This window comes from Schistocerca americana, chromosome 7 (genome assembly GCF_021461395.2).
Source record: "Schistocerca americana isolate TAMUIC-IGC-003095 chromosome 7, iqSchAmer2.1, whole genome shotgun sequence".
In the NCBI taxonomy this organism is placed as follows: domain Eukaryota; kingdom Metazoa; phylum Arthropoda; class Insecta; order Orthoptera; family Acrididae; genus Schistocerca; species Schistocerca americana.
Window position 1 is genome coordinate 123070523 of NC_060125.1, and position 23299 is coordinate 123093821.

A 23299-nucleotide genomic window follows, 5' to 3' on the forward strand; every position below is an offset into this window, starting at 1 on the left:
GAAGAAGATGCTGTGATAAGCAAATGGTTTCTCATACACAAACAGCTGTTGACCGGCGTTGCCTAGTGAAACGTTGTTGTGGTGCCTCGTGTAAGGAGGAGAAATGCGTACCATCACGTTTCCAACATTGATAAAAGTCGGATTGTAGCCTATTGCGATTGCGGTTTACCGTATCAAGACATTGCTGCTCGCGTTGGTGGAGATCCAATGACTGTTAGCAGAATATGGAATCGGAGGGTTCAGGAGGGTAATACGGAACGCCGTGCTGGATCCCAGCGGCCTCGTATCTCTAGCAGTCGAGATGACAGGCATCTTATCCGCATGGCTGTAACGGATCGTGAAGCCACGTCTCGATCCCTGAGTCAACAGATGGGGACGTTTGCAAGACAACAACCATCTTCACGAACAGTTCGACGACGTTTGTAGCAGCATGGACTATCAGCTTGGAGACCATGACTGCGGTTACCCTTGACGCTGCATCACAGACAGGAGCGCCTGCAATGGTGTACTCAACGACGAACCTGGGTGCACGAATGGCAAAACGTCATTTTTTCGGATGAATGAAGGTTCTGTTTACAGCATCATGATGGTCGCATCCGTGTTTGGCTACATCGCGGTGAACGCAGATTGGAAGCGTGTATTCGTCATCGCCATACTGGTGTATCACCCGGCGTGATGGTATGGGGTGCCATTGGTTATACGTCTCTGTCACCTCTTGTTCGCACTGACGGCACTTTGAACGGTGGACGTTACATTTCAGATGTGTTACGACCCGTGGCTCTACCCTTCATTCAATTCCTGCGAAACCCTACATTTCAGCAGGATATTGCACGACCGCATGTTGCAGGTCCTGTAGAGCCTTTATGGATACAGAAAACGTTCGACAGCTGCACTGCTCGGCACATTCTCCAGATCTCCCACCAATTTAAAACGTCTGGTCAATGGTGGCCGAGCAACTGGCTCGTCACAATACGCCAGTCACTACTTTTGATGAACTGTGGTATCGTGTTGAAGCAGCATGGGCAGCTGTACATGTACACGCCATCCAAGCTCTGTTTGACTCAATGGGCAGGCGTATCAAGGTCGTTATTACGGCCAGAGGTGGTTGTTCTGCGAACTGATTTCTCAGGATCTATCCACCCAAAGCGCATGAAAATGTAATCACATGTCAGTTCTAGTATAATATATTTGTCCAATGAATACCCGTTTGTCATGTGCATTTCTTCTTGGTGTAGTAATTTTAATGGCCAGTAGTGTATTTCAACGTACGAGACGTAGTTCAGAAGGTATGAATGACGTCATAAACACTGAGATGCTTGAGAAACTGCTGCATCATGCATGACATTTTAGTTTATTGCTTGTGTACTAGCAACTACATTTACAACACATTTCACAGACAGTAGCCACATATACCACACGATGTACCTGTGAAGTTACATCATTGTGCAGCATACAGTTCAGGAGACATGACATCTCAAACATCAAGCTGCGTGAAACTGAAACTGCAGGGTGAAATTCGCTGGAGATACAAGTGAAACATGTGCACAAACAGGTGTGAAATATGTTAAATATATGTGCAATATATCTGACATGTGCCTACGCACCACTGGAACGATTTCAACTAAATTTGTGTATTTGGTACACATACGTATTATTGGTCAAATTGCATGCTATGGAATATTGTCTTAGTTACGTGACTGGCTTCCTGATTTCCTGTAAGAGAGATCACAGTTCGTAGAGGTAGTGTAACAGGGCCTCTGTTGTTCCTTATCAATAAAAACGATTTAGGATGCAATCTCAGCAGCAGTCTTGTTTGCAGATGATGCTGTCGTTTATCGTCTAGTAAAGTCATCAGTTGATCAGAACAGACTGCAAAACGATTTAGAAAAGATACCTGTATGATTTGGAAATTGGCATTTTACCCTAAACAACGTAAAGTGGGAGGTCATCCAAACGAGTGCTATAAGGAAACCGTTAAACTTCGGTTACACGATAAATCAGTCAAATATAAAGGCCGTAAATTCAGCTGAATACCTGGGCATTACAATTACGAACAACTGAAATTGAAAGAATAAATAGAAAATGTTATGGGGAAGGCGAACCAAAGTCTGCGCTTTATTGGAAGCACGCTTAGAGGATGCAACAGACCTATTAAAGAGACTGCCTACACTACGCATGTCCGCCCTCTTTTGAGGTACTGCTGCGCAGTGTAAAGTCCATACCAGATAGGATTACCGGTGTACATCGAGTAAGTACAAAGAAGAGCAGCATATTATGTATTATCGAAAAATAGCGGAGAGAGTGTCTGAGATATGATACAGGATTTGGGGTGGGCATCATTAAAACAAAGGCGTTTTTCGTTGCGGCAAAATTTTCTCACGAAATTTCAAACATTAAATTTGTCCTCTGAATGCGAAAATATTTTGTTGACGCCGGCCTATATAGGGAGAAATGCTAGTCATAATAAAATAAGGGAATTATTGTGTAGGTGCCAGTCTCTTAAGAGTGATTTGCAGGATACCCATGTAGCGGTAAATGTACAGTCTGGAATGACATACTGTTAGGATGAGAACCACCAACCACTATTAGGGTGAACGTGATAACGTGGAGACATAAGGAGGAGGAGGAAGTGACAGGTAGCTGTGGGAAAGGCGGAGAAGGGCACGAATAGGGGGAAACAGGAGCTGGACAGAGAGAAATGAGCAGAGAGAAAGAGAGAGAGGAGAGGAGGAGCTGGACAGAGAGAGGAAAGAGCGTGTAGACAGAGACAGGTTACCGAAGACACAGGCAGACAGAGCGGGGGGGGGGGGGGGGGTGGGTGAGATGAACAGAGGAGGAGGAGGAAATGGATGGGAAGAGGAGGAGATGGACAGCGAGAAGAGATGGATAGAGAAAAGAACTAGGAGAGGGGGGTGCAGGAGTTGAACAGAAAGATGGATGAGGAGGAGGTTGACTAATAGAAGACTGGAATAAATACATACACCAGCAACGCCACGTACTCAGCTAGTGAGTATTGATTCGTAAAGGACCACGAATTAAATTGGGCATGTGTTAGCTTTCTGGTTATAGCATCCAGCGCTGCAATTAGGACGTTTCCTCGTTTCTGTAATTGTTTCCTGAGAGCCTAAAGAACCTGTAAAGTACGTGACTCAAAATGTAATTCATGAATACATCTTTATCACAGCCCAATAACGTGCTAAATCTGTCCACGCGATATGTAACCAACAGCAATTGCCGAAACAGATCCGTTCACCTCCCTTGACCGGACCTGAAATCTAATCATCTGCAAAGGAAACTCGCTTGCTATCAATGTGCTGTGAGACTGGAATGCAGTAACTAATTTCCGACGCACCCTCAGTGTAGACTGGCAATGGCAAAGAAAGCGTTTCTGAACTAGAGAAATTTGTTAACATCGAGTATTGATTTAAGTGTCAGGAAGTCGTTCTGAAAGTATTTCTGTGGAGTGTAGCCATGTATGGAAGTGAAAAATGGACGATATATAGTTTAGACAAGAAGTGAATAGAATATTTCGAAATGTGGTGTTACATAAGAATGCTGAAGATTAGATAGGTAGATCACATAACTAATGAGGAGGTATTGAATAGAATTGGGGAGAAGAGGAGTTTGTGGCACAACTGGACTAGAAGAAGGGATCGGTTGGTAGGACATGTTCTGAGGCATCCAGGGATCACCAATTTGGTACTGGAGGGCAGCGTGGAGGGTAAAAATCGTAGATGGATATCAAGAGATGAATACACTAAGCAGATTCAGAAGGATGTAGGCTGCAGTAAGTACTGGGAGATGAAGAAGCTTGCACAGGATAGAGTAGCATGGAGAGCTGCATCAAACCAGAATCAGGACTGAAGACCACAACAACAACAACTCAGTGGTCGTGCACCGTAAGCTATGCTACGATGTTCAACATGATGGCGCCCATGCCTGCAGTTTTATACGAGATGAAAGGGTAACATAATTGAATTTGCAATCATAACGAAGGGAAAATATAACGTACATCGCCGTGATCAACATCTATTCAACTAAGTGTAAGTAACTTATGAGCTTCCGTTTTCTACGTGCAGGCACACGCCCAGATTACTACTTGCGGAATGATGGCAACAAGTGATGCCAATATAATCTCGTCTCAATAATTAAGCTTCACCACGACATGTGAACTGAAATGGTCCCATTCAATCCTTCATTTGTGGTAGAATCACCATAACAGCACAGACTTCCACCAGACAAAGGCAGTCTTCTCTCCAAAAACATGCCTTCACAAATAACCACCCAAGCGAAGCTGGAGCAGACCATACATCGTAATATAATATTCAGCTCTCTGATAAGCTCTCTTTGAGACAAGGAGCTAATGGGCTGCAACCCGTCAAAAATTCCCGTCGACCAAAAACAAACTTGTTGTGTTGGCATAAGAGCCAACACCGTGTAACTAATGGAGGCCCAAATGCACGCGTTTTAGCTCACGCAGGCTGGCATGAGGAGGGAAGGACTATACTGACGTGAGATCTGGAACATGACAAGGAATTAGAATTCAGAAAACAGACGTAATTAGTTTGATACTTAACTTTAATCCATTAATGATGAACGTCGCTCTTGACGGTACATGAATCACAATATCTGCTCAGAATACATTCTTATAGTAATTGAATATGGCGCCTTGCTAAGTCGTAGCAAATGACGTAGCTGAAGGTGTGGGGCAGCGGGTGAAATAATTGGTTATATAATGTAGAATGTAATGTAGAATAGATGCATTTCCCGGCCGATGCACCATATGTGGGGCGGTGGGTGGAAATTAGTAGAATAAATATTTTGTATTTATGCTGTTGTTTGCCGTTCTCAACACTGGCTCTCTATCTACAATATTGGCAACCAGAAAGTGATTAGCAAAACGTGAAGCCTGTAATTAGAATTCCTAATGCCCACTTCATCTGAGAAATACATTTACAGCTACAGCTTATAGCTCTGAGGAATTAGGAGATTGTCTGGGATTCATAATCAAAAACCATTCTCTCTAAAATGTTCACTATATTCTGAAAGTCACAGACCAAAAAGAATCCACACAATCCAATTACCAGAGCAATTCAGAGTCTAATGCGCTGATGCAACTGTAACTGTTCAAATTAAATGTTTAAGTGAATGCTCGCCATAATTTGATGATGATGTTCATCAAACGCCATGCTAAATAATGGTAGAACGTCTGTCCCGCGGCGGCACGTGAAAATACGACATACGCCAACTGAAGATAGATCATTAAAGTCATCCCAGAATTAACACTTCACTCGAAAACGATTTCATGGTTACGCGTATCCCGAGTAACTTATTACGGCATCCGAGGCTGTTTATAGCAATGATACCGATGCGACGTGACTCCCGGCGCAGGTGGTGCAGTAATCAACGTCTGGAGAGAACTGGGGCCTTCCTCTCTCGTGCATCGTTCTTATATACACTCCTGGAAATTGAAATAAGAACACCGTGAATTCATTGTCCCAGGAAGGGGACACTTTATTGACACATTCCTGGGGTCAGATACATCACATGATCACACTGACAGAACCACAGGCACATAGACACAGGCAACAGAGCATGCACAATGTCGGCACTAGTACAGTGTATATCCACCTTTCGCAGCAATGCAGGCTGCTATTCTCCCATGGAGACGATCGTAGAGATGCTGGATGTAGTCCTGTGGAACGGCTTGCCATGCCATTTCCACCTGGCGCCTCAGTTGGACCAGCGTTCGTGCTGGACGTGCAGACCGCGTGAGACGACGCTTCATCCAGTCTCAAACATGCTCAATGGGGGACAGATCCGGAGATCTTGCTGGCCAGGGTAGTTGACTTACACCTTCTAGAGCACGTTGAGTGGCACGGGATACATGCGGACGTGCATTGTCCTGTTGGAACAGCAAGTTCCCTTACCGGTCTTGGAATGGTAGAACGATGGGTTCGATGACGGTTTGGATGTACCGTGCACTATTCAGTGTCCCCTCGACGATCACCAGTGGTGTACGGCCAGTGTAGGAGATCGCTCCCCACACCATGATGCCGGGTGTTGGCCCTGTGTGCCTCGGTCGTATGCAGTCCTGATTGTGGCGCTCGCCTGCACGGCGCCAAACACGCATACGACCATCATTGGCACCAAGGCAGAAGCGACTCTCATCGCTGAAGACGACACGTCTCCATTCGTCCCTCCATTCACGCCTGTCGCGACACCACTGGAGGCGGGCTGCACGATGTTGGGGCGTGAGCGGAAGACGGCCTAACGGTGTGCGGGACCGTAGCCCAGCTTCATGGAGACGGTTGAAATGGTCCTCGCCGATACCCCAGGAGCAACAGTGTCCCTAATTTGCTGGGAAGTGGCAGTGCGGTCCCCTACGGCACTGCGTAGGATCCTACGGTCTTGGCGTGCATCCGTGCGTCGCTGCGGTCCGGTCTCAGGTCGACGGGCACGTGCACCTTCCGCCGACCACTGGCGACAACATCCATGTACTGTGGAGACCTCACGCCCCACGTTTTGAGCAATTCGGCGGTACGTCCACCCGGCCTCCCGCATGCCCACTATACGCCCTCGCTCAAAGTCCGTCAACTGCACATACGGTTCACGTCCACGCTGTCGCGGCATGCTACCAGTGTTAAAGACTGCGATGGAGCTCCGTATGCCACGGCAAACTGGCTGACACTGACGGCGGCGGTGCACAAATGCTGCGCAGCTGGCGCCATTGGACGGCCAACACCGCGGTTCCTGGTGTGTCCGCTGTGCCGTGCGTGTGATCATTGCTTGTGCAGCCCTCTCACAGTGTCCGGAGCAAGTATGGTGGGTCTGACACACCGGTGTCAATGTGTTCTTTTTTCCATTTCCAGGAGTGTATAAAGCCGGGGTGCGGACGGCTAAGAGAAAGCCTGATCAAATCCGCTCTCCCGACTAGCCGCTAGGCTAGTAATACACCACTTTAAGTTATCGAATAAATCATTGCTTCCTTTGCTGATGGCCGATGAAGCTTTAATTTAAATGTGCAATCAGCACACAAGTAAGTAATCATAATAAAAGTCTAACGTGGCTAAGTCAAATATTTTGGGCGAGAGAATTAATTTAATTACACTACACGCAGTAGACGAGCTCTGAACTAGCCCTTTGGAGATATGCTATCGCTATAGTTTTAGTTATTCAGTTGAAACTTCTCACATCTTTATGATTATAGCGGATCTCCCTTCTACTTAAATTTAAACATCCTAGCTTTATTTATTCGCCTACTTAATCTATCTGGCTTCCTTAATTTTTAAGACAAAAACCAGAAAATAATGAATTTCAACTAAAATTTTAATTTGTGCGATCCAGAATACTGTTTCTACTAAATTATTATGCAAAAGTAATCTAAATATAAATTTTTAAGTTTCTAGCTCTTTTCTATTGCGCCAATGATTTTTACAGAAAAACATCCAAATTTCGAAAATGGTTAAAGTTATTGAACTGATATTCAACACATATTAATTTAGTATTACTCCTGACATGCTAGAATCATTTTAGGTTATTTACTTGATTTTTAAAGTATTGCGCAACATTTATGACGTCAGAGCTGGTTACAGTGGACTGGCTGGCACACAATGAAAAGACTGATGTGAATTATATACGGCGTGAGTAGGTTGCTTCCCTACATCACCCTCTACTTACTTTTTTTTTTGTAAATGGGAAAAAATTAATTACAAAAAGGGAAGCAAGAGTACAGCTTAACTCCCAATGAAGATTAAAATTGAAATGTAAACATATAGAAATATTAAAAGAAAACTTATTACCTACTTCAATTATTTAAATTGCTGGCATGTTCACTGCCTCTTAAGCAACATTATCACTCAAAATTTAAGCAAAATCAATCAAACACTTTGGCATACATATTGCCTTAGACAGACAAACACATAAAATATGTATGAGATGCATTCATGTTCTAAGGCCTCCGATTTTTTTTTTTCGAATTGACTACTCACCCGAAATCGATGAAACTGGCGTTACTTCTCGATGTAATCACCCTGCAGACGTACACATTTTTCACAACACTGACGCCATGATTCCATGGCAGCGGCGAAGGCTTCTTTAGGAGTCTGTTTTGACCACTGAAAAATCGCTGAGGCAATAGCAGCACGGCTGGTGAATGTGCGGCCACGGAGAGTGTCTTTCATTGTTGGAAAAAGCCAAAAGTCACTAGGTGCCAGGTCAGGTGAGTAGGGAGCATGAGGAATCACTTCAAAGTTGTTATCATGACGAAACTGTTGCGTAACGTTAGCTCGATGTGCGGGTGTGTTGTCTTGGTGAAACAGCACACGCGCAGCCCTTCCCGGACCTTTTTGTTGCAGTGCAGGAAGGAATTTGTTCTTCAAAACATTTTCGTAGGATGCACCTGTTACCGTAGTGCCCTTTGGAACGCAATGGGTAAGGATTACGCCCTCGCTGTCCCAGAACATGGACACCATCATTTTTTCAGCACTGGCGGTTACCCGAAAATTTTTTGGTGGCGGTGAATCTGTGTGCTTCCATTGAGCTGACTGGCGCTTTGTTTCTGGATTGAAAAAAGGCATCCACGTCTCATCCATTGTCACAACCGACGAAAAGAAAGTCCCATTCAGGCTGTCGTTGCGTGTCAACATTGCTTAGCAACATGCCACACGGGCAGCATTCGTGGCACCCACCTGGATGACACTTTTCGCATTTTCAGGTCGTCATGCAGGATTGTGTGCACAGAACCCCCAGAAATACCAACTCTGGAGGCGATCTGCTCAACAGTCATTCGGCGATCCCACAAAACAATTCTTTCCACTTTCTCGATCATGTCGTCAGACCGGCTTGTGCGAGCCCGAGGTTGTTTCGGTTTGTTGTCACACGATGTTCTGCCTTCATTAAACTGTCGCACCCACGAACGCACTTTCGACACATCCATAACTCCATCACCACATGTCTCCATCAACTGTCGATGAATTTCAATTGGTTTCACACCACGCAAATTCAGAAAACGAATGATTGCACGCTGTTCAAGTAAGGAAAACGTCGCCATTTTAAGTATTTAAAACAGTTCTCATTCTCGCCGCTGGTGGTAAAATTCCATTTGCCATATGGTGCTGCCATCTCTGGGACATATTGACAATGAACACGGCCTCGTTTTAAAACAATGCGCGTGTTTCTATCTCTTTCCAGTCCGGAGAAAAAAAATTTTAGGCCTTAGAACTTGAATGCACCTCGTAAAATTATGAAAATCTTAAATCCATTAAATATATTTTTTACATACACAAATTCAAAGAACATAACACAGTAATCCATGATACATAAACAGATAATTATATCTTATCAGTTTTTTCTAAACCTGAAAGAAAATTTCACAAATCATGACAATTTCATTTTTACATACGTGGTTGTAGCCGCTTTGGCTGGCGTTCTACACTTCCATTCACAAGGGTAGAGGAGGGGAAGTTGCTATGGAGTGCGTCCTTCACGTCCACTCTAAATTACATGGGGAAAGGGGAGGGGTCACTGTGAGTTGTGTCCAAGTCACTCCACGCTTTCACGCAGCTATCAGGCTGCCATTATCTGGTTTGTCCTGTAGAACAAACAAAAAGAGTGCCTCAGACTCTGTTCACTTAATATCTAAGCGTGGGTCACAATGAAATGGGGATATACATACATTTTATCTTTCAATATGTTACTGGAACAAAGTTAACAGAACTTTTCCGGCTACTTAACTGTCATAAAATCGGTAAACAAATGGCTCCAAACGCCGTTAGTCACGTACTAGATAAAATTTATGCTCAAGGCATACAATCATAAATCCTATTTAATTTCAATTTATTATTTCTGGGCCGCAACACTGAACAAATCCTCGGTACATTCCTGATACATTTGTATTTTATTTACTTAGCTGACTCATCTTCGATTACCTTATTCTTAGAGATAGTATGAGTATATTTGGTTAGTAGTTGTCTTCTCAGCTTCTTTGTACATGTGAGTAACTTATGGTAATAGTACAGTTCTGAGTGTTTAAAACACACTACGTTTAGTTGACTACTAAATCCACTTATTGGTCCTCTGCTGCTGTGTTAGTTCCACATCTGCAATTATGTACTTAATTCATCGAAGTGTATTTATGCTGAGCTATAAATAATGTTTCATGTCTGCCATTATGTTACTCAATTATGTTGCTAGTGTATGTACTTATTTAACACTCACTCTATTAACATTTAAAGCATAGGATAGCACATTTGTTTCATATCTATAGTGTATTGCAGCTGATCAGTTTGCTCACATGGCAATCCATTTCCACTCGATCTGACGCTGAAACCACAGGTAGTCTATCTCGTCCTACCACTAAAGTGCATTAAGTAATTATGGACGAGCGTAATGCTAAATTCCTTAAACCTATAGGACACCATGAGCTGCTCTGTCTCATCTGACATAAGGGTACCTATGGTCGCATTCACGCCTCCAACTCATGACCTCAATACGCGTAGGTGTGTCCTGTCACACACTACACCAAATAACGGCCAGCTCCAACCTAATAAATATTTCAAGGACGTGTCCTTCACGTCTCAACCACAAACACTGTTCAATTCTATTACACTGCCATTCCTTGCTACACAAGGTGAGTTCACTCTTAAAACTTATCTGCATATTTTTCATAACACTTAGCAATCTCTTTTACTATTAATTATTTAGCTCTACAGCATACAATAGGTTTCACTGCCACTTCACATCCTGCTTGTACACAAATTTGTATATCTTTTTTAAATATTATTGTGGGACCAATAAAACAACAACTTTGTACTTATAATATTACCAGGGTTCTATACATACTTGTTACTCAAATACATTTGTATCTTAATTATGTCATACTTCCCTGTTGCGTATGTCTCTGTTAGGTTTGTCACATTAGGTATTTTCTTCACTAATCGGTGGATAGAATGGTTACAGAACTCATGGCTTGATAGCCATGATGGAAAATTTTTGCATTGCAAAGAAGGAGTCGAAACTTTGGTGGATAGGAAAGATGAAGATTGAGTGAAATCTGAAATGGGAAAGAAGATCTCACACAGCTGCGACTGCACAGCTGCCACACTGTGTAGAGATTACAGAACAACCTCCTCCCTACAGAATTCATTAGTTTATTATTGGCTTGATAACCATAACGGAAAATTTAATGTGTTGGAAAGAAGAGGTCGAAATTTTAGGTGGACAGAGAAAATGAAGAGTGAGTGAGACCTGAAAAGGAAAGATCTCACACAGCTGGGACTGCACAGTTGCCACACTGTGTGGAGGTTACAGAACAACCTCCTCCCTACAGAATTCATTGGTTTCAGAAAATTTTCGTATTGGAAAGAAGGAGTCGAAATTTTTGTAGATAGGAAAGATGAAGAATGAGTGAGACCTGAAAGGGAAAGAAGATCTCACACAGCTGGGACTGCACAGCTGCCACACTGTGTAGAGGTTACAGAACAACCTCCACCCTACAGAATTTATTCACTACCTATGAACTTCTTTAGGTCGATCACGTTCCTCAGACCGAATAGCTTTTTACTCTTGTCCAAAATAATTGCTTCTTCTTCTTCTGTGTTTAGCTTACTTTTACTAGGATTAACACCTTCGTCCCAACATCTCCTATTTTTCAGAACTCGTATAGGCAGCTCCCAAGTTTCATCATTAGTTACTACATGTTTATCAATAAAAGGTACCATAATTACTCCGGTTATCGGCAAGACCATTTTTAACTGACTTCTTTCAAAGTCAACAACACTCTGATATTTTGACAAGAAATCTATGCCAATTAAAACCTCAATACTAAAATTATTTACAATTAAGCATGGATGATCAATTAAATTACCATTAATCTTAAAGGGCAGCAAAGCTTCTTGTTTTACCGTTTTTGACACCTTTCCAGTAGCACCAATTATTCTTAGTCCTGATACCCTCATTACGGTAAGCTTGTCTTTACTGGGTAATGCATCAAAGAAGGACTGAGATATCGCACTCACCTCACTTCCACTGTCTAAGAGATAACGTACATTGATACCCAACATATTCACTAGTATTATAGGGTGGCTTATTCTAGTTGGTACAGGTGGTTCCTCAAACTCATCCAATAGCTTCTTTTGGATTTGTCTCCTACTAAAGTGATCGACATCTGTCGTCATTACATGTAGGTCAAAGTGTGTAGGGGTTCCCTGAATTACATTTTCAGCTGCCTTTTCCAGTCGGTCTATTAATTTCAAATCGAAACACCGCACGACTTCATTACATTTAGTTTGCTGAACATGACCCAAATTACTGTAGTCTGAGCGATTCTGCGCCTCCAGACCGGGCATAACACTAGTTACATCTAAACCACTTTCATTATTATCGTCGGGTTTCTTCTCAAGTGACAACTGGTCACAGCTACTGGGTTCATCGACCCCCAACAGGCTATCCTCTACATTCTCACTTACCTCCTGTCCTAAATCTATTAGTACAGTATCAACATCCTGCACAGGCACTTTAGATAAGAGCACATCATCCTCATCGTAAATATAAGCATGAATTTCTTCTGCTTCTTCACCTGACAATTCAGTATTTTGTAGCTCTTCCCTACCATTGCACTGTTGCGCCTTCTCTTTCTCTTCCCACTTAGAAAGCTTCTCTAACACGGTATCTATCAAATACTGTGAGTGATCTAATATTTCTGCTGTATCCTTAGATGCTACCGACCCCTCATCCACATGTTCAGTCTGAGTATTCTGATCTGTCTTACCAATTACTGGCTTAGGAAAAGTAACCGCCTGGTGAGCGCCAGTGTCCTCATAGACGGGAACTAGTTTTCCTGCCTCGGCCTACAACCGTTTCCTTTATTTCCATTATAGCTAACTGGCACAGCATTGCTTTCCGTACTGTTGTTTACCTGCATAATTTTGTTCGGAACAAAATTACTATCATTTGGATGCCATTGTTGGTTCTGATAATTATTTCTCCAATTCCTACCTGTGTTAGGATGGCGAACACCTACTGTTCTGATGTTTACATTGCCATTCTGCTCGTTCTTAAAATTACTACTAGTGTTATTAGCATTTCTGTTATTACATGCTTGCTCCTCAATGGCAGCCACATGCTCTACACATTCCAAATATTCAATGAAACGATCCAGACTGTCTCTAGGGGCAGATATAATTCTAGTTTGCCAATACCATGGCAGTTTGGCTTCAAGACCTAGTATTATCTTTTCAGGTTTTAGCTTTTCGGCCAAATGTGACAAACGTGAGATCCATGACCTAGCAAACTCTTTAATAGATGCCTTGCCTGCATTGAAGCGTTTTCCACTCAAAAATTCTCTCAACACTTCATTTTGCTTATTGCTAGACCAATACTCATTAATGAAAGCTGTTTTAAATTCCGCTAATGTTTTACACTTCAACATAACATCAGCTGACAAACGTATGGCGTCATCTGCTAAATGGCTTCTAATAAATGGGATTTTCTCTCGTTCAGACCAAGTTGGTGGAATCACATCTTCAAAATCGTTCCAGAAATCTAGCGGGTGGATATTTTTATCTGGATCGAACCGCAAGAACTGCCGACACCCGATGAAAGCGGCGTTTGCAGCTACAACTTGTTGCATACTACCATTACCAGAAGTTACTGAAGCTACTTTACTCTCAATGTTAGCAATGTTAGTACTGATATTTTCTACTCTCATTTCAATATCATCTAATCTTTGCACAATATGAGTAGTATCAGTTTTGATTGCGTCTACTTCTGCTTGACAATTATTTACTTTTATATTAACATCTTTAAACCTATCTGAGCACAGTTCAGATTCCGCTTCGATCTTTTCTGTTAACTTGTGTTCCAGCTTCGCATCTTCCATTTGGAAGTCTTTGCGAACCTCAGCAACTTCGGATTTTACTGCTTTATACATTTCAGAAAATTGTTGAGCAACCTTTTTCTTAATATTCTCATGATTGTAATCAGTTTTATAATTCAAACTGTCCAGATCCTCTTTCAACTTATTGCAACCAGCCTTGAAGGTATTGTCCATTACCTCCAATCGTTTATTCAAATTAGTTTGGCTGGCCACAATCTCATACTTTAATTCAGCTGTCATTTTAGCATTACTGGCTGACATTTTTGCATTACTGCTTTTGACCTCAGTTATTTCAGACTTTAATTCAGCATTACTGGTAGCTACTGCTTGTAATATAACATTTAAATCAATAGCCCCAGTATCTTTGGGTTGCTCACTAGCTGGCTTTTTATCACCCTCAGGTGACGAAAAACTAGCTCCAACACCAGAATCATCAAAAATAAATGAAACTTCTGATTGATCAATCATATCTAACTTCTCCTGTTTAAACTCTACCACCTCTGACGACTGTTTCGTTTTTAACTCATTAGTTAAACTATCATCCAACAAATTAACAATTTCTGATTTCTGCTTTACTACAGGGGTCTCTATTATTGAATCATCACCCCCTTTCACACTACTGTCAGGAGACAATACTTCATATTTCACTTTAACATTACTATTGTCAAGCATATTTACACTTGAACCATTGTCTAGATTTACAGTTCCCTCAACAGACATAGGTTCTGATTTAAGTTTAACCTCAGTTTCCTCTGGCGGTTCCATCGCTGACAGTCTTTTAGTGCAGGTTAGTAAAATTTTTAACAGCTTTTCACTTAACTTAGTTCCCCTCTGCACGACGTATGGCGTTGCCGGCGCGGCGTACGAGGATTACTGATGCGACGCGGCGCGTTATACTGCAGACGACACTTCAATGGCCACTGTGTGTTTGCGTGACCCGCAACTGCAGGCGCGGCTCTGGTTGCTCCAGAGGATGATTGCGGTGAGGCGAAACTGGCTTCTCGCGATGCCGGCAGTGCTGCTAGACTCAGTGCCAGCTCCGTCAATACAGCTGCGTTGTTAATCCAATTGCGCCGTCCACATGCACACGTAACACTGTCTATCACTGTTCCATTGCTCAGTTGCGTGTCGCATTTCACTTACGAATCCTAATATTTAAAAATCATTTTCACTTTTACTCAGTTTGTTTCCTGGCCGCTTAGCAACATATGTGGGGCGGCGGGTGTAATTAATGTTATATTAAATGTTCAATGTAATAAAGAAAAGATGCATTTCCTGGCCGATGCACCATATGTGGGGCGGTGGGTGGAAATTAGTAGAATAAATATTTTGTATTTATGCTGTTGTTTGCCGTTCTCAACACTGGCTCTCTATCTACAATATTGGCAACCAGAAAGTGATTAGCAAAACGTGAAGCCTGTAATTAGAATTCCTAATGCCCACTTCATCTGAGAAATACATTTATAGCTACAGCTTATAGCTCTGAGGAATTAGGAGATTGTCTGGGATTCATAATCAAAAACCATTCTCTCTAAAAAGTTCACTATATTCTGAAAGTCACAGACCAAAAAGAATCCACACAATCCAACTACCAGAGCAGTTCAGAGTCTAATGCGCTGATGCAACTGTAACTGTTCAAATTAAATGTTTAAGTGAATGCTCGCCATAATTTGATGATGATGTTCATCAAACGCCATGCTAAATAATGGTAGAACGTCTGTCCCGCGGCGGCACGTGAAAATACGACATACGCCAACTGAAGATAGATCATTAAAGTCATCCCAGAATTAACACTTCACTCGAAAACGATTTCATGGTTACGCGCATCCCGAGTAACTTATTACGGCATCCGAGGCTGTTTATAGCAATTATACCGACGCGACGCGACTCCCGGCACAGGTGTTCCAGTAATCAACATCTGGAGAGAACTGGGGCCTTCCTCTCTCGTGCATTGTTCTTATATATAGAGCCGCGGTGCGGACGGCTAAGAGAAAGCCTGACCACATCCGCTCTCCCGACGAGCCGCTAGACTAGTAATGCACCACTTTAAGTTATCGAATAAATCATTGCTTCCTTTGCTGATGGCCGATGAAGCTTTAATTTAAATGTGCAATCAGCACACAAGTAAGTAATCATAATAAAAGTCTAACGTGGCTAAGTCAAATATTTTGGGCGAGAGAATTAATTTAATTACACTACACGCAGTAGACGAGCTCTGAACTTGCCCTTTGGAGATATGCTATCGCTATAGTTTTATAGTTATTCAGTTGAAACTTCTCACATCTTTATGATTATAGCGGATCTCCCTTCTACTCAAATTTAAACATTCTAGCTTTATTTATTCACCTACTTAATCTATCTGGCTTCCTTAATTTTTAAGACAAAAACCAGAAAATAATGATTTTCAACTAAAATTTTAATTTGTGAGATCCAGAATACTGTTTCTACTAAATTATTATGCAAAAGGAATCTAAATATAAATTTTTAAGTTTCTAACTCTTTTCTGTTGCGCCAATGATTTTTACAGAAAAACATCCAAATTTCGAAAATGGTTAAAGTTATTGAACTGATATTCAACACACATTAATTTAATATTACTCCTGACATGCTAGAAACGTTTCAGGTTATTTACTTAATTTTTAAAGTATTGCGCAACATTTATGACGTCAGAGCTAGTTACAGCGGACTGGCTGGCACACAATGGAAAGATTGATGTGAATTTTATATGGCGTGAGTAGGCTGCTTCCCTACAAAGGCTATGCTAAACTGTCGTCTCTGCAAATGAGAGCGTATGTGGACAGTGAACCATCGCTAGCAAAGTCGGCTGTCCAACTGGGTCGAGTGCTAGGGAGTCTCTGTAGACCAGACCTGCCATGTGGCGGCGCTCGGTGTGCAATCACTGATAGTGGCGACACGCGGGTCCGACGTATACTAACGAACCGCGGCCGATTTGAAGGCTACCACCTAGCAAGTGTGGCGTCGCGGTGACACCACAAAACTGACTCCGCAAAAAAGTAAAACTGTTTCAGTGACAAGCAGAGAGGTTGCTGCAGTACTTTTATCGATTAATCGAAACTGATTACAGCAGACATGAGTATCGTAGGCCCTAATCCAAAGATAAATGTAGCGATGGGCTAGAAGAAATATCTAATGGTAAGAAATGGGAGTGCCGAATGAATAGGCAGCTTTCAACACAACCAGTAATACCATGGCCTCGACTAACCGAAGTGGCGCGGTGGTTACCACACTAGACTCGCATTCGGGAGGACGATGGCTCAAACCTGCGTCCGGCCATTCTGATTTAGATTTTCTGTGATTTCCCAAAATCGCTTCAGGCATCTGCCACGGGATAGTTCCTCTGAAAGGGCACGACAGACTTCCTACCTCATCCTTCCCTAATCCGATGGGACCAATGACCCCGGTGTTTGGTCCCCTCCCTCAAATCAACCAAACATGGCCCCTTTCTATGGTACCACAATCACCTGCTCCACTTGACTTTTATTCCAACGATGCTGGTCATGCACCTGTATTATACAATCGTTCACTTTGTAATTCTGCGTGTTCTTGAAAAGCCTTACAATGCAGTTTCCTTTGACTGGAATGATTCTGTCGATTGTGGGGTGAGACATCCGAGAGGGAGTTACGTATTCTTCTTGTACTCAATGCGGTACTTTTAGTAACAATTTATTTGATTCTTATTATTATTTTGTTTATGATCACTCAGCTCGAGGTCAATATTTTGAGAGCTTCCAACAACTAATTTTGTTTCAGGTTCTGCTGATTTCTTCGGTTTCAACACATACGGTTCAAAGTACGTAGCGGCAGGAGACTTCCCCATTGCACCGTCTCGCAGACACGATTCCGGTGTCATCGTAAAGGATGATGAGGTGATGTCACAAAAATTTTCATTACTAGTCTCCATTTTCAAGGAAGGGGTAATGGACTGACTTCAGACGTTTTAAATGTTAGTCAAACATTTATGTGTCGATTCAAAAGCTATAATGTCCTCGACTTTGTAAGGGGAGTGAACTAGACTTCTTCGACTACGAGTGGGCCCGAAATGAAATCCTATCTCCTGGATACAACGCACACCAGACGTGACTTCTCTCGTTTTTAAGGCATCGATGATTAATTTCCGTTGTCGAGTAGGGTGATCTCTATATTAGTTCAGTGAACGACTTGGAGTGTCATCTGCAGTTTACTGGCGTTTCCAATTGAAAGGTGTGTGTGTGTGTGTGTGTGTGTGTGTGTGTGTGTGTGTGTGTGTGAGAGAGAGAGAGAGAGAGAGAGAGAGAGAGAGAGAGAGAGAGAGGGGTGAGGGTAGATAAGGGGGGGGGGGGGAAGGGATGAAGAACAAAGACTACATTAGTTGTTAGTAACAAAGAAACTCTGATAGTTTGAAGATATGCAGAATGTAAATTTATAATGCCCAAGACAACAAATTTAGTAATGCAATCTGATTCGAAAATAAGCAGAAAATAATCTTACAGCACACACTTTCATAAATTCAGCCCAACGAAAGGAAATGAGAACCCACGAGCTAATACATGTGATTAGCACATTAATGAATAGTTTCCTGAATGTAATAGTCTACTTCGAACGTGTGCAGCCTAAGTACATATAGCGTGCAGATGAGCAATAGTGCTATCTGCCCTATTGTGTACACATAAAATCAAAATTCAGAAGATAGCGAGTAATCCAACTGATCAGTTATAATCCTAATTCGCTACGTACATAACATTGTATTAGATAATTTAAGCGAAACAACACAGTGTCTCATAAGAGCAGCCACCAGCCAAGTGTACGTCGACATAAATTTTATCATCACCTGATACCTAACTAGCATGCAGAGAGTGTTGTGTACATAGTTCCGCGTAGTCAGCGCATATACAACTTTCCCATTAGAGCGCGCCCCACTAAGCACAACAGCGCAGACGCAGCGCTCATCCGTTTCCGCACTACGAAATGGCGCTGTCTTTGAGACGGACCAAATTCTGCTTCCGCCAATCCGCATATTAATATGTAACGCAGCCAATGAGATTGCTGCTAACGTAGAACCTTTTCTCCTCGCGGATCACACTCGCGCAGTGATACCTGAACGCGCGAGGTATTATAACGAGTGTACAGACCTCCGATTAGTCAATCTGCATTAGTCTGCATTACTCTATAGTCAAGTTTCAGTCTGCGCCTAATAAGATTACCATATTCGTGTACATCGCCATGAAGAGAAATGTATAGACGCTTTGTCAACTATCAGAGATATGTGAGAATAAGATTAACATACCAAGACCAAAGGAAATATAGATGTCCGTTGTCAATAGCATCCAGAACCAAGTTAAGTTATTTTTATGCTTGTGTGTGAAAATTAATCAAGTTCTGTTTAAAGTTAGTCACCGTCAATCTGCTACTCTAAGCATGCAAGTGGCGTTTCTATCGTCTGACCTAACGGCAGAAGATAAACACGCCACGATAAGACCACGAGACATATTGCTGACACTTGCCTACTTAGTTAGAGCGACAAGTCAAATAATCTGATGGTGTGTGTGCCGAAGGTCTTACGGTACGCACACCACAGAGAGATTCTGTTTATTATTATTTATAATTCTGAGACCCAACTCCGTAGTTGAGTGACCGTTCATCAGAGTGGCTGTCACTTAAATTTCGTAAGACAACGAGATGGCAGTACATAAGCGCGGTGCATGCAAACAGCTCAAATAGCAAGAATGATGTGGTTCTGCCAAATGAATTTGGAAGACGTGAGTACATCAAGTAATCTATATTGGCTTTAAAGTCAAGAGAAAAGCTTTACAGTGCCGTAGGAATTTTCCAACCTACATTCAGCTTTACAAACCAAAGTAAAGTCGTCTGAAATACATGACTGATACCTGGTAAAATAAATATTACACCTCAGGAAAAGTTATTTTTATGTTTCGAATAGCACAGAAGTAAATAAAGCAGTCAGTGAAACAGTAACCTTCTTCCAGGCAGTTAGTGAAAGCAACCTTTGAGCATCTATTGCACTGAGCCGAAATAACGCAATCATATACCTACTTGCAGAGTGGTACAACCAACCATCCAAAATTATCTCTCTTCACAAAACTATCCTTCATCATAGTAAATAAATTGATTTGGTCTCATACGCTTCCTCATGCACAGCAACGTCTGCTCAACAGCGAGATTTCTGCCAGACAAAAGCAGCTCTCTTCTCAATATTATAAACACAGCACAAGGTGCCTTTTCGACTCTAGTGTTCAAAGTCCAGAAAAGAAGTGGCCAACAGTAACGGCAAAACATTTTCAAACGAGAGAGACCGTATGTTCCACACCTGTGAAGGTAAAGTATTGACCGAGAACAAAACAGATACGCCTTAGGTTTGTCACAGTGATCAAGCAAAGAGGTTGCAAGCAAGCCAAACTGGTTAGAGAAATGTGCATTTTCAACTTATCGCGGCGTAATGAATAGTTCATTAAATTTCGGTCATACAGCCGCGCAAATAAAATTTCCTCCACTGATATTTCCTCCGCGTATCGTCCGGCCATCCTCAGAGTGAGTCACAAAATTGACGACAAGATACCAAGCGCGGTCTTATATGCTCCACCGCGGCGGTACCGGTACTGGTTAGAGAAATGTCTCATAGATTATTGCAAATCTGAGAATCACTTTCATGTCCGTAGGTTTGGACGGTAGTCTGTATTGCACCCAATGACTGATGATTCCACAATTAGTTTGATATTTAATATTTATTGCAGTCACACCATCGAAAAGTAATGTTACACGTAACAAAACGATAACAGAAATTATCGACCTTGACTATTATCAACGTAGCAATACCATGAGTTTCTCGTGATCTGGATCGTGAATTAGGTCGTGACGTAATCGACTGGCTACTGAAGAGTGCGCCATGGCTTAAATATACCACGGCGGAGAAATATCCGCTGGCAAAATATACTGCGATATTGATAGCTTAATTATATTGTTTTCTGAATTTGTTTTGATATTTATGTATGCCCCATTAGATGAAAAGTGTGTAAGCTGCAGCATTTTTATTCAGTTTTATCTTTCAATGTATCTCAGCTCTCTCAGCCCCAACACATTGATTTCAATTCCAAGTCAACCATAGTGCTGGCAACACTAAAAATTCTCTGAAATTCGTTTTCCATGGATGAGCTGGAGAATTTTAGTCGGTTATTCGTGACCTCTTCACCGTGGTTTCTTTTTGAGTCTGTCGTGTCCTCTACAACTTTCATTCTTTCGCTCTTTATTGTCTTTGCTCCAGGTGCAAATGGACTACACTGTAACACAAAACGATCTGTTTAACAAGGCTAGAAGAAGCAGCTGCATGAGACAAAAAATGGCTCTGAGCACTATGAGACTTAACATCTGAGGTCATCAGTCCCTAGAACTTAGAACTACTTAAACCTAACTAACCTAAGGACTTCACACAGATCCATGCCCGAGGCAGGATTCGGACCTGCGACCGTAGCGGTCGCGCGGTTCCAGACTTAAGCGCCTAGAACCGCTCGGCCACACGGGCCGAGGTAGCTTTCAGGGATGACAGCTACCACGAGTGCAATGCTGTCACCTAAGAAACCGTTTGTTAAAATCGCATGAAGCGATTGAAAGTTGCTAATTCAGAGGTTCGTTGTGAAAAAGTTTATTCTCTGTTAGAGATTAACTTCGATGTTTTAAAGATATTGGGGTATTATTGGGTCTTTGGATGTTCCTCATTTCTCGGAAATCGCAGATGTATTCAGGTTTGCGCTAATATCTGTTAGTTATTGTGGAATCTCAGAGAGCTGTAACATAGCCTCCTTTACGATTTTCTGACACCGCCATTTCCTGGACGATCTCCTACACGAAGGACATGCGGGTAACAGCCGCCCAAATTCCCCAGCTTCGGGACTTCCCCCACACCCAGTCCCCAGTCCTGTGCTGACGCACGTCGCTCTCCTGGAGCGGTCGCCTTACCTTGTACTGATTCTAGGCTGCCGATTGCTCACCTACTTCGGAGTAACGCTAAGCTCTAGCACGGCCGCAGCGCACTTCTGCTCGCAACGACGTCCAAACGTAGACTAATTAATAAATACTAGCAGGCGGTAGGTTTTGAACGGGTGACTCGCAACACGACAGCCAGCGAAAAAGCCATCACACTACATGACGTGCTCCCATGCATGACCTGCCCTCACAGCTCAACTTCTGCCACTAGTTCTCTCCCTCTGGACGCTATGGCTCACCTCAATCAACTCCTCGCGGTAACTCGAAAAGTACTCCTAAAGTACACGGGCAGGTTCACAGCCATACTACAAATGCCTGTTGGGTTACCTAGTTTTTCACTTGACGCTATGATTTCCTCAGTGATTAAGGAAAATAAAGAAATAACGTCGCCGAATATCGGTATTAACACTGCGTCTTCTCCAACTCATCTGAGTTCCCAACGCACGTCATTGTTATTTAGTGCATGTGACGTTCCTTACACTGTCTCACGCAATAGGTGAGTGGTTCAGTATGCTCTCCTTACGCAGTTCTTTTCTGACAGATACGCCCAACGAGATGCAGAAATATTCGTAATTATTGCTGACAAAAGCATACTATGAATGACGCTGGATGTATATACAAAGTCTACTTATTTGTCAATATATCTCATATGCATGACTCAGACACGTATTTCTCTTGCTTCAGATTCCACTCGATCAGTCAGCCGCAGGGTTCAGAAAGATACTGAACTGGTTGGTTGCCGAATACCCTGGATACCCCATTTTCGTGTCGGAAAATGGCCTAGGCAACGACGGTAGCGTCGGTCTGAACGACACGGACAGAGTAGAGTATTTTGCGGTGAGTACACGAGTGCTAACGAGATCTGCGTCCAATTATTGTATCACTTATTTTGAAGAGCCGCTAATAGCCTACCTAAATTGTTGTCTCTTCCAGGCTTTCCTTCCTGCCCTTTTGCAAGCTGTGAACCTAGACAACGTTCCCGTGGTCGGCTACACGTGCTGGAGTCTCATGGATAATCTGGAGTGGCAACTGGGATACTCGTGAGTTATCCCAGCTATGATTTACCTTAATGATTGTTGCGATAAATTAATACACAATGCAGTCACATTAATCTGACGACCACCTCCATTCGACGTCGACGCGCAAAAACCAGTCACATATGGTAGGTGGCTGCACTAGCGGTGGAGACTATATAAAGCGAGAAAGGGTGGCGCGGAAAAGCGTGCAATGTCGCCGTTATGGAAATGGAGCGATTCACCTGACGTGCAAGAGGGCATGGTCATCGGCCTTCGGGCCACGAGTGGAAGCATTTCCGAAACGGTTAAGGCTGTAAACTGTTTGGGTGCCACCGTGGTTAAAGTATATCTTACATGGCAAATGGAGTTGTACAGAACTACTGCCGAGGCAACTGCTATGCAGCGTGGATCA

General features: G+C 42.6%; 1 protein-coding gene across 1 annotated transcript in view; it reads left to right on the plus strand.

Moving 5' to 3' along the window:
- LOC124622771 (myrosinase 1-like) overlaps positions 1–23299 on the plus strand; it is a 101417-nt gene that overhangs the window by 65429 nt on the left and 12689 nt on the right. The window contains exons 8-10 of the mRNA XM_047148562.1: positions 17648–17763; positions 22556–22708; positions 22805–22911. Coding sequence (XP_047004518.1) covers positions 17648–17763; positions 22556–22708; positions 22805–22911 — 376 coding nt within the window. The remainder of the gene's footprint in view (positions 1–17647; positions 17764–22555; positions 22709–22804; positions 22912–23299) is intronic.